This window comes from Poecilia mexicana, unplaced genomic scaffold (assembly GCF_051168715.1).
Source record: "Poecilia mexicana isolate PSO_F unplaced genomic scaffold, ASM5116871v1 scaffold_17, whole genome shotgun sequence".
Taxonomy (NCBI): domain Eukaryota; kingdom Metazoa; phylum Chordata; class Actinopteri; order Cyprinodontiformes; family Poeciliidae; genus Poecilia; species Poecilia mexicana.
In genome coordinates, this window is record NW_028263386.1 from 19809427 (window position 1) to 19822295 (window position 12869).

At 39.1% G+C, this 12869-nt stretch overlaps 1 protein-coding gene across 1 annotated transcript; it reads left to right on the top strand.

Annotated features, from left to right (window-relative positions):
• Nucleotides 1-152: 152 nt before the first annotated feature.
• olfml2bb (olfactomedin-like 2Bb) lies at nucleotides 153-9743 on the top strand. The gene is made up of 9 exons (XM_014987053.2): nucleotides 153-748; nucleotides 2483-2755; nucleotides 2859-2966; nucleotides 5336-5482; nucleotides 5591-5795; nucleotides 5865-6278; nucleotides 6917-7093; nucleotides 7605-7801; nucleotides 8458-9743. Exons 1-9 carry the CDS (start codon nucleotides 485-487, stop codon nucleotides 8845-8847), a joined length of 2175 nt encoding a protein of 724 aa, XP_014842539.2. The 5' UTR covers nucleotides 153-484; the 3' UTR covers nucleotides 8848-9743.
• Nucleotides 9744-12869: the final 3126 nt, after the last annotated feature.

The following is a 12869-nucleotide window of genomic DNA, read 5'->3' on the forward strand; positions in this document are numbered from 1 at the left end:
ATAGGCGCGCTTCCTCGCATCTGACCAATCAAAATCTCAGTTGGTTGCCTAGCAAATGACAGAGTTGTTTTGATTGGCTGGCAACGTTTGCCTAGTGTTCCATCTGAAAAGTCCAACCTGGATCTTCTCTCAGGCGCAGTCAGTACCGTGTGGACCGCCTAGGCAGTTCATCTTACTGACGGGACGCCGCAAAAAACAGATTTAGAATTAATTTTATTGTAATATTACAGTCCGTCAAGGCCTAACTTTATAAGTTCCTTTTCTATATTAGTGTTAGTGTCTTTTATTAGGATTCTCAGTCTAAAATGACTATTTAAAGACACTTTAAACCCCACTTTTTTGGAAACCAAATTGTATTTCCGATAAACTTTAAAGCGTTATCGCACGCGCTTGTATTTATGTATTTATTGCCTTCAGTCAGGTAAGAGTCGCTCGGCTGTTTTGGCAGAATTTACCTGCAAACAGTAACCACACAGTGCTGTTTATGTGGAGGATGTGGCGCATTCTCTCTGTGTTGGTTTTTTGCTGGACTGTGCGCGGACTCGACGGTCTGGCGGCGGATACAAGTCAGGACCGGGAGGAGTTGAATTTGACTGGACCCAAGGAGCTCGGTAAGCCGGACAAAGGTGCTCCGTCCACGGGGAGAGCTGACGACAGAGGGCAGAGAGACGCTCCAGCTGGGAGTCTGCAGCCCACCAATGCACCTCTGGAGGATGAGCTGGACAACCAGGAGAATATAATAAGCCAGGTCAGTGTTTAATGCATGACTATCCAACTTTATTATTATTATAAACACGGCTTAATGCATTTCATTGGGATTTTATGTGACTTAACTCAAACTAGTACTTAAGACATCTTTTTTCCCCCTACAATTTAAACGCTTATGGCATACTTCACCCCTTTTACTCCGACATCACTACTGTAAATTAATGCAGTTGAGCTAGCTGACTTTACAAGTCAGCTAATTTACAGAGAGATTACCTCAGAGCATCAAGACCAAGAACACACAAAAGGTAGCTTTAGATCTCACATTTAGGACCTAATACTACTCAGTCCATCATCTGACATTGAACCCATCAAAATGTGGTAACCCACCTGAACTGATTGGGTGGGCAAAGAGAGCAGTAATCAGAGAAGCTGCAAAGAGAATCACTATAACTCTGGAGGAGTTTGAGAAGTCCACAGCTCAGGTGGGAGAATCTGACGCCATGCAAGCTTTAAGGCATAGACTCCAGTAAACCCAATCTTTATGGAGGTGTGCTAAATTTTCCACAAGTCACATAGGGGTACAATAAAACACTTGACGGAAGGTTATCTGGTCAGAGAAAATGAATATTAATACTGCACTTTTTGGTCTGCATGCAAATGCTGTGTGTGAGGTTATAACTCCAAATACATCCAACGTCACAGTGGCCTAGTTTAGATCAGGGGTGTCAAACTCCAGTCCTAATGAATGGGTGTCCTACTAACTTTAGCAGCTTTGTTGCTGGCCCAATACAGCAACAAGAAATGTCTACTAATGGTTCAATATTAGATTCAGGTGTGTTGAAACATAGCCACAGCTAAAAGTTGCAGGACACTGATCCTTGGAGACTAGAGTTCGACACTTTTTGCTTAGTTAGGAGCATATTCATGTGCTATAATGGTCCAGTCAAAGTCCAGGACAAGATCCATTTGGAAAATTAAGTAAGAGATATATGTTTTAAACTTTATTTTATATCACATGCAAATCATATTTGATATGAGGTAAACTTAAGGTTATCTAGCCATGCTAGCTCAAAAGGGTAGATCATAAAAATAGGAGTTTATATATAGTTAGAACCACACAGCAATGGTTTGTTTTTTCTTTCATCACTGAATCAGTTTACTGTCAATCTTATATAACAAGCAATTTCTTGCTGAAGGTTTTGTGTAACTTTTGCAAAACTTTCCAATTACTTCATCTCACAAAAGCCACAGGAGACAACAAAGCAGTTGAGCATTCAGGACATAAAGCTTTAGTTTTCCAGTTTCATATTCAAAACTGTATTTGGGGACATTTGTACTCTCATCACATCTCACTTGCAAAATAGGTCAGCATTTTATCAGTCCTTTAATTAAAATCTAAACCTTAGTTTAAATGATAGGAAACACCAGACGTGTGTGTGTGTGTGTGTGTGTGTGTGTGCTCACATTATGGTAAGCGTCTGCATCCATCTGGCAGCTAGTTATGTAACATCTTTCCAGCTGTAGGAGCTCCAAACCAAAAAAACTGCCTGTTTGTAAACGGTTATAGCTATCTTTTCACAAGAGACTCATCTCTGCAGCAGCTGCACATCATCAATCATCCTTCTGTTTACTTTATATTTTGACCAACAGTGATTTTTATTTTTATTTTTTTGTGATTATGTTGCACAAACTAACAAATGGGTGTTTCCACTTTATGTCGACTGTCTGGAGCAGAAAGGAAATCCTGAAAAAAATCCCGGTTCTTCCCTTTCAGCTGCTTGGAGACTATGACAAAGTTAAAACAGAGTCGTCTGGGTCCGACTGTGTGTGCCGCTGTGTGGTTCGACCAGTCAAGCGCTCTGACTGCAGCCGCATTCATGACAGCGATCCAGCATCGCTCTCCCAGGACTTTTACACTGTGGAAACAATCACCAAGGGGACAGACTGCAAGAAGTGTGTGTGCATGGCTCCTCCTTCGGCTGTCAACCCCTGCGAGGGAGAGTACAGGTTCAAAAAGTTACAGGAGGCAAGCAAAGACGACATCAAGGTAGAAACCGAAAACTGGCTTTTGGTAACTGGTCAGAAAGGAGGACGTTTTCTATAAGCAATTCTTTCTTCTGACATTTAGTCTTGTGTTTGTCTTTTCCAAGCTGGCAACCATCATTGATTTATTAGAAGGCTCTATGTATGGACTGGACTTGTTAAAGCTCAACTCTGTCACGACCAAACTGCTGGCCAGAGTGGACAGCCTGGAGAAGGTAAGCGAACTCAGACCCTATATAGAAACGATTAATCAGATTAATCAATTATTAAAATACTCATTGACTAATTTTTAATTAGAGTTTGCAGACTAAAAAAAGGGCCAATTTCTGAAAAAACGTATTGAGCCAAAACTTTACAAAAAAATATATACATTTTGTATTGAAGATAAAAAAAACTGGTCTTTGTCTGTAAATATGTTCTATGCAGAACTCCACAAGTGGCGTAATTTTAGCTTCACCCAATTTAAAAAAAAATCTCCTATCAAGCACCTTCTGCTATCCAAACATACTTTGGAGGAATGCTATGTTGTTGTATTTTAGGTAATGAAATATTTATTTTCTTATTTTAAATAGGAATTGAATTATTTGTTTATTTATATTTTTTAATACATGTTTTTCTGATTTTGCATAAATAAGTGTAAGAAGTGAAATGAAAAATATGCACAAGGTACCAGTAATTTGAACCTTTCTTTCCCAGGGTGAAATTATTATGCGACACTATAAATGTCAAAACGTTTTATAAAATAATTATTGAGTCTAAAACGTGCAGTTTGTTTGCAATCAACCTCGGGTCAGAATTATATATCTAATGTAAAATTTATGCATACATACCATCTGTCATTTAATTAAATGTCCCTAAGCAAGTTGCAGAGAACTCAAAGGCTTTTTGTTGCCATCAACAAGCTTTTGGCATAATCCTGCCTGGATATTTTTTCCAGCGTTTTTTGGCAGAATTGGCAGCGTTCATTTAACTTGGTTGGTTCCTGGCGCAGGCCCAGCTTTAAAGCACAGTCCACAGATTTTCAATGGAGTTGAGGTCGAGGCCATTGCAGGAGGTTAATGTGAGCCTGCTTTATCCTCTCCAAAACCAGTTTTGATGTATTTTTGGATCATTTTCCTGGTGGAACACCCCACTGTGTTGTTGTTAGTTTGTGTTTTTCACATAAGCAGTTGAAACAATCAGTCCATTTGCTCCAGCTCAGACACAAAACATCCCATTCAAGGACTCATTCCTTTAAAATTTGTTGTAAGTAAAAGAATATAAAGAAATAGCAGAGCAACAAATAAATAGGTGAGCAATTGTATGTATAAAGCAAGAGTAAAGAGTATATCACATGTATTTACAACAATGATTTTTGTCATTTGTATCTAGCTTTAGAAATTGCAGAAGATTGTATTTGTAGAACTGAAACATTTAAAGGTTCCAAGGGCATTCATTTAAATGACTAATTGTTTTTTAATAGGTATGAATCAGCAACTTTTGTCTTGATAAACCAGGATCACATGATTGTTTTCTTACATGTCTTAGACAGTTTTATGATTTAGCATATTAATGTTTTTGAGGGCAAGCGGTCAGAGATTCCACGCCTGATAGCCTGGTGAAGTTTCCTTCAGCATCTTAAAAGGGTTGAGCAAGCTAATTTATAAACCTTTTGACAGAAACAGTTCATAACCTAAAATGAACTGCCTTGACACGATGCCCACCAGGTTTTAAAAGAAGTTTCAAGCTGTGGTGGCCTTGAAATATTGCAGATATTAAATCATTTCCCTTTAATCTGGTTATTTTCCACAAGCTTTGATCAAATCTCTGAAAGACATCAAATCTAGGTGCATAAATAATAATAACAGACCCCAGATCCTATCTTACTTTTTTGGTGAAGATCTTTGAAAATGCAGTTTGTGAATAAATTTAACCCTTTATTCAAAAAAATACCTTGAGTGCTTTTGAGTCAGGCTGCATGCGGCATTATAAATGTTTTGAATGATGTACATCTTAATAGTGATGGGTTTAAAACATCTGCATTTCAGTCACTTGCTTCATCTGTTGATTAAAAATATACAAATTGGTAAACTGGTACGAAGGGTGGAAATATCTCATAATGTGCTAAACTGGTTCAAATCCAATTTGGCAAATGAAATTCTGGGCGTGCCAAATAAGTTCCTCAAAGGGTCTGTTCTCAGCCTGCTATTATTTAAACTTTAACAACCATATAAAGTCTCTTACTCAGTTTACTATCATTGTTTTAAAAAATAGGGAAATGGGTGATAAATTATGGCACTGTCTCCCTGTTTTTAAAAAGATTTACTTTAAAATGTTGCAAATTGTCAGTAAAGCTCGGATGGGTGTTGGGACGTACTAAATTTCTGAATAACTTGTCAAACATGAACCTTGTAGATTGCTAAGATCATCAGAGACACGCTGACTCAGTGTTTCCAAGTCCAGAGTTAAAGAAAGTGATTCAGTATTTTTGTTTTGATGCTCCTCTGTTCTGGAGAAAACTGCCTGAAAACTTGAGATGTTCAGAAATTGTGGAATCCTTTAGATTAGGATTCACATTTTAAGTGGATTTGTTTGCGCACCCCAGGTTTTTACAAGGAATTTCACTGAAAGAGCAAAAGAGAAAGAACGCATAAAGGATAAAAATAAGGACAAAGACAAGAAGGTTCAGCTGAAGAAGAAGAAAACCAGTGAGTCAGAGCGACCTGGAGCAGCTGCCGGCAGCCAAAAGCAGGTAAAAAAAGTCAATCAAATCAGAATTTAAGTAGCAAATATCTCTGTGAAGAATCTTATTTTTGTGGCTGAAAAGTCAAAAATGTTTAGTCCACATTTTATCTTGCAGAAGAACTTTGAAAGTCAGATAAAGAAGAACCAACAGCAAGATGGTCGTGTGCAACAGGAGCCAACCAAGAACGAGACAGAAACTAAAGCTTCTGTCAAAGACAAGAACACTGTGTTCATTAGAGGAGTGACCTTCTACAAGGCAGATGAAGACAGCTACAAAGAGGAGGAAGACGGGGACCAGAAGAAAGGAAGAGGAAAGAATGGTAGTGTAATGGTAGAAGTGCGCTATCATTTTCAGAAAGAGGTCATATAATTTGTTCTTTGTCTTTTAGTATTCTTAATCCCGAAGGTTGCAGAGGATTTGCTGAAAATCGACAAGCTGCCAACTGGTACCAAAAACCTTGAATCGTCACTTCCTGTGAAGCCAAACCACAAGGGCCTGAACAACATTTCACCCACTCGTCAGCCGAAAGCTTCAACCACCAGCAAGCAAACAACAAGGTCAACTCCTGCAACCATCAGAGTGACTGAGCAAATCAACCCTACAACTCCGCGACAAATGAAACCCAAGCTTCAAACCAAGAACGGAGATTTTCCCTCCACCACACCTGCCACCCCACACCCCACAGATACCAATATCCGCCCACCCGGTGAAGCAAACCCCACCACGCCACAACCAAGAGCCAAAAGCCGCCTCAGCTGGACGGAGAGCCCCGCTGACCAACCAAAGGCCACAAAAATGCCAGGTAGAGTTGAACCCGGAGCTTTGATTTTGTGATGGTGTAGACGAATGTCAGAAGGCAAATTTTTACGCTTGGGAGAACATCAAAGTTATGACACGCGTATCAACAAGGCGTGATTTTCTCAAGGTATGAAACCTTGGGTAATTTTATCATCATGATGTTAACTAAGGAATTTAAAACAAAAATGCATAGCAGAATCTAATTGCTTTGCTTTAACATAGAAAAAGCAGTAATTGTTTCTTCTGCTGCTAAAATAATATCTTTTTAATATCATTTTGCCTTCAACATTCTTCATTGGAAGTTTTTCCATATGGGCTAGAAAATGTATATATTGTTTTTAAGTGGTTAGTTTAAACACTTTTTGCCAAGCAATGGAGCTTTAAAGGCAGCTGTACCTTAATAGTAATGACAGATTGAGTTCCTCTAGTTTGCACTCCTAGAGTGTGTTTTTCTTGAGTGGAAATATTCCTGAAAATGATTAAATTTGTCTTTCATGGACGTATGCAGGCACAGAGCGGCTACTCTGTGCTCAAAACATCCAGAGTAAAGGACAAAAGAACTGTAGCAACATCATGATGGAATATTTTAATGTTTTTGAAACCGCAACATTTTAAACCCTCTTCTTTTTCTTTACCTGTCAGGTGTGTGTAAGGACACAGTAGCGAGCATCTCCGAACCGACCCGGCAGACCTCTTACGGTCTCAGTGATGGAGCCTGGATGAAAGACGCCCGTGGCCACGGCAAGGTCATCTACCTGACTAACGGTCACTATGGCAACAGCCTGCTGGAATTTAGAGACATGGACGCTTTTAAATCAGGTATCTGGAAGACCAAAAACCTCTAAGAGTCAATTTAATAAACACTTATTATGAAATAATTCTGCTAATTACTAACATAAGATTCTAAATACCAATTAAAACATCAACACTAACTATTTGTCCGATTATTAGGAGAATTTAAGTGCAACACTGATTTCTGTCTCTCTGACATGGTGCTGCTGTCTCTGCTCCTAAAGTAGATAATTAACGATTGATAATTCTCCTGTGCAGTTGCAAAAAACAAGAAAATTATTGTATTTTTCTTGAATTTGTGTTTGATAAATTTAAAATCTTTAGGAGATTATCAAGTGGTTATCTGCGAAATCAAAAACATTGGCAGAAATAAACAGGGTGAAAGTTTAAATTGGAAAAACATTTCTATAATGCTTGGAACGTCATCTCTAAGCAGTACATGTCTAATTTGCATGTTCTAAATGATTTCTATGAATGATTGACGAGTTTATTAAATACCATGAATTTACTGGATGGTGTTTTTACTGTTTGTGCTCAGGCCAGCCGAGTAATTCGTACAAGCTGCCCTACGATTTCACCGGAACAGGCCATGTCGTGTTTAATGGCGCTTTCTTCTACAACCGGGCGTTTAGCAGGGATGTGATCAGATTCGACCTAAGACGCAGATACGTGTCTGCTTGGACGACGCTTCATGACGCCATCCTGGAGGAGCAAACTCACAGGACTCAGACTGAAGTAAGCCTGACCTGATGCCAGATGAACCAGAATCATTGAAAATTATGTAGTTGTAGAAGGTTCTACTGTATGATACAGTAACATTGAGGGAAAATACCACATTATAACACAACTGCTCATTATTTGCAGAGTATTCATTCAAAAATTTAAAGCTAAATGTATAACATGATCCCATTGTTTTTAGTTAATGAATAGCAGAACAACGACTCCATGTGGGATTCCTCACAGCTCGATTTTCGGGCCACATCATATCATAGATATAAAAATATGTATACGCTCTCCCCAGCTCTGACAATGGAGCACTAAAGCATCTCTTATCGTCTTATCTGTGTGCTGATGGCATAGAGTGAGTGTATAGGTTCAAATTTCCAATTCTTGACTCCTCCAACTTAAACTTGGAAAAGTGTGAAAAGAGTGAATTAATCATTTTTGAGCCCAAAAACCTAAATGGGTTAAAAAGCGACACTCAACTAGATTTAGCGACATGCAGTTCAATGATGCTAAAGACCACAGGGCAAGTAAAAATCTAGCTGTTGTTATTAGTGCAGACCTAAACTGTTAAAATCGAGATACAATGTATCGATAAATCAAGTTATTAACCTTCTTTACTGCATGATTTAAGTCCTCAGTAATTTGCAGCCCGTTTAATTGTCCAGGTGGAGTTTGCTGTGGATGAGTCCGGCCTCTGGCTGCTCTATCCCGCTCTGGACACGGAGGGCTTCCACCAGGAAGTAATTCTCCTCATCCAGCTCCATCACAGAGACCTGCAGCCCATCCACACCTTCCGCACGGGCCTCCGACGCGGCCGCTACGGCAACACCTTCCTGGTTTGTGGCGTGCTTTATGGAGTGGATAGCATGGAGCGTCGCTACGCCAACGTGACATATGCCTTCGACACACACACGCTTACGCACACCGTGCCGAGCCTGGCGTTCACAAACATGTACACACACACCTCCCAGGTGTCCTACAACCCACTAGACAAAAAGCTGTACGCATGGGATGATGGACACCAGATGAATTATGATGTCATCTTCGCTTATTAGTTTGACAGGAGGTCAGCCTTAGCGGACAGAAGAAATAAGCTACTAACAGAAGATTCGACTCAACTGTGTTTTGTTTAATGACAGCTGACATCACTCTGCTGCAGTCAGCAGTGCAACATTTGATCGGAATTTTAAAAAACAAGCTCTCTCTATGATTTATCTCAGCCTTTGTGTATCTGCCACTCAGAAACATGCAGTCTTTAAAAAATTACTGAAAAATTAAGCATGCATGACCCTTTAAATATCAAGACATCACAACTACTACAGAAAGTTTAGAAGTGTATATTTAAAGAAGAGTAGAAACTGTTGTGAATAAAGCATTAAGGAATTTTAAAAAATCAATACAGATTGATTTTTTTTTTCTATAGTCAAAGCCGTAGAAGCTGATCCCAGATTAAAAACATCTGCTTTCTGGCGTTTTCCACATTTTAAGGGATTGTCAGTGATAAACTTTTGAAGTTAGCTCTAAATGGTTTTCCACTTTGCAGCAGCTTGTAAAATCCTGCAGGAAAGCTTCAAAATTAGAGTTATTGTCTAAAGTTAAACCGTAAGACAGCAGGTTTCCTACGCCTGACTATCCACCTTCATGCAGAAACGAGCCACTCCTAAAGACTAACTATAGTCTCGTAACATCTGGTAGTTTTTTTGTTTATGAGCTTTGGCTTTCTCAGTTTAACTGACTAAATAAAGTTTTATGAAGTTACCTATAAAGGGTGTAACCCCAACATAAAAACTGATGAATCTGTAAAAACCCAAATCGCAGATAGCATTTGTTAAATTTTGCCACTTCTTTGCCAACCCAGTGTACAGACATGGTTAATCGCGACTGATTGCCTGCAAGTTTTACTTTTTACTTTGTTAATTTATAATAAATGTCTGAAAAGACCAAAAAGTAACCTGCTCTTACCCAGTCCTTCTCTGTTTCTTTTTCTTTGTTCGTCATCTGCATGCCTGTCCAGCCTGTTGTGGACATTATTTTTAGGAGCTGATTTAGTTTTCCTGGAAGCAACAGAGCCACTGGAAGAATCCCAGAGTGGAAAATAAGCCCAGATGCTGGTGTACGTCCGACTGGACTGGAGTGCTCGGGGCACAGACGAGGCCATTTATGTCTTAGAAAGCCTCATGTAGATTCAAACAGGGTGACGGGTAGCCATTTGTAATTCAAACAGGCTTTGCACGCCCCTCCAGCCTGGCTCGGTTCAACTTGGCTACCTTCCTCTTTTAATGTGAAATGGACTGTAAAGGATGTGAGTGAGTGACCAGAAGAAAAGTGTTTGAAGCAGCAGGAGTTTATATCTGCTTCATGGATAACATCATTGTCCTTTTGCAGCTTCAGACATGTGGAGTCAAAATATTTCACTAGACTGGAGGTTTACCTTCCAACACGAAAAGAACTGTAAGCATAGAGGGCTACATTGGAATAGTTTAGATCAAAAATATGTTAAAATGGCCTAATCAAAGTCACCTAAACCCATTATCTGTAATTTGAAAACAAATATTCACAAAAGCTCTCTTTCTGGACGTCCAAAGCTGAGAGAAATATCCCAAAAGACTTCCAGTTGTAATTTTGGTGGCAGATGCCTCTACCAAGTAAGAACACAAATACATGAGACACTTTTTAGATCTTTATTTAAAAAAAAACAACCTTTAAAATCATAAATCATTTTCTTACAACTTGACATTTATGTTGCGTTAATTTATCGCATGAAATCCCAACAAAAAACATTTTGTAGTTCCAGTGTGGCGAAATGTGGAAAAGAAATTGCGAATACTTCATGTGTCCGAATGAGGGGAAATAATTCTTCAAAATGGCTGACTAACATATGCACGTGTTAAGTACAAACACATGAATTCCTGTAGAAATGTTCCACTGAAGCCCTTTTAATCCTCAGGACATCAAGAGTTACGTAAGCTTCATGTTTCAGTGGTGGTCTGCGAGCGAGTCAGTGAGTGAGTGAGTGCGGTAAATAACCACCAAGCAGGATGCAGGAGAAAGACGCTCATTCAGACTCCTAGAGCCGAGCGCAATGGGGGCATGTGTGTGTTCTGTAAAACTGCCTGTCCCTTAACTATTAGCTCTCCACCTCATGAGAGCAGCAGGACCACACATGCACATCTGGACACTCTATAAGAAACTTAAATCAAAGAAACAGAACATCTGCATCACAGCACACACACATGCATACAACAAAGAAAACTCTGGTGTTTAAATGTGTGTCCCTTTGTGCCGCTGAGCTAAATTCGGACAGAGTAAAATAAAAACAGTTGGAGGCAAAAAAAAAAAAGGAACGAGATGATGGGGGATCAAGATACGCGGGTCATAAATGCACTCAGTCACTCGGAGGTCATTTATATTTAACTGTGCAAAATGACAAAGAGCGGCTGAGGTGGTTTAGAGTAAGAAGTCATGGAGGGAAAGAAAAAGAATGAAAATATATCAAGGCAGGGGAAAATAAGGCTGAGTGGGAAGATAGAAGCCAGAGGTCACAGGAAATGTGTGGGAATGAACTAGACTAGACCTGAAAAACTCTCAACTCAAAGTGAAGTCAGTGCGACTTTAGGGCAGAAAGCAAAGACATCATACAAACATAAAACATGTTTTATTACTTTTAGATGAAAAAGCTATTTTGGGGTTTTTCTTTGAAAAAGATTTCAGTCACTGACTTAGTAAAGTTATATAAAAAATAAAGGCTTTTGACTGTGAAAAAAAAACAAGTATATGAGGTCTCTGATGGATTGGTAGGACTCACTGGGAAACTATTGATTTGTTAATGTTTTTTTAATTTAGAGGGAAAAAAAGGCTTGGAGCAGATTCTCCAGATTCTGGTACAGATTTGTTCCACAGATGCAGCTCAACATTAGAAACAGGTGTGTGTCAATGCCAGTGGGGCTTAGAGTTAAATCCTCCATATGTGTGCTTTCAGTCTTTACCAAAACAACTACACACAATACGAAGGATTTCCCTCTTTTATCTAAACAGCTTAATTCTATTCAGAACTGACTCTTTGCTATTATCCTGACATCATTTAATTTACATTTCGACTTATCTCAGGGATTTGATAGAGCTGGATTCTTAATGGTTCTATCTGTTCGATAAATAAAATTAATGAGACTTTTTTTAGCTGCACTTGTATGTATTCGTATTGAGACATTTTGTTTTACTAGTTTGACCTCTTAAGACCAGTGGTTGCACTAGAATTTAAGGCATACCTGAGTAAGAGATGTTAAATACAAATGCATGCCACACTTTTCAGATTAAAAGAATTAATCAGCTACAAAGAAATCTACTAACTAGTCAAGATGTGTTCAGAGGAGTTTGAATAATTTAATGACCCTGCATTTTTGTGTGTGGTAGGCATAATTTGACAGGAAGTATGTCAAGTAAAAGTGATGATGTTTACAAACTTTTTTATTTGATAGTATTTTTCTGAGGCCTAAATGCCAAAAATGATGCCATTTTGTGCGCGTTTGTGGAGTAATTTAGCAAATAACTGCCTGGGATACAATGTGGGAAAGCCCTGGTCTAACTGAAGCATTGTAATTGTTTTCAGCATTTCACAAGGATTAAAGCTTTGAGTTGTGTTGTAATGTTTTAGTTTCCATGGAAACCCTATACTGTTTGAGAGAAAATACTAGAAAGCAGCAAAGCGGATGAGAACGGAGTGAGCACAGAGGGCAGAAATGAAAAAAATAATCGAGGAGAGGGGAAACAGGACATGTGAGATGAATGAGAGGAGGAGGAGAAGGAGACAGGGGAGAGAGCTAATATGCAAACCAGACATCAGGCTGCAACATCTGTTTCTTCACTTTGAGCACCTCAGACAGAGACGAATACGGCCAAGGCACTGATAGAAATAATGCTGCTGGCTTCTGCTGTGGAGACGGAGACGATGCAGAAATATCGAGCACATAAACGCAAGGAATCGGATGAAAGCTTGGAATATTTGGACGGCGATGTGTATTAATTCACACTTCAGTCACACTCAGAGGAAAATATATTTATTACAATGTCTGTCTGTTGC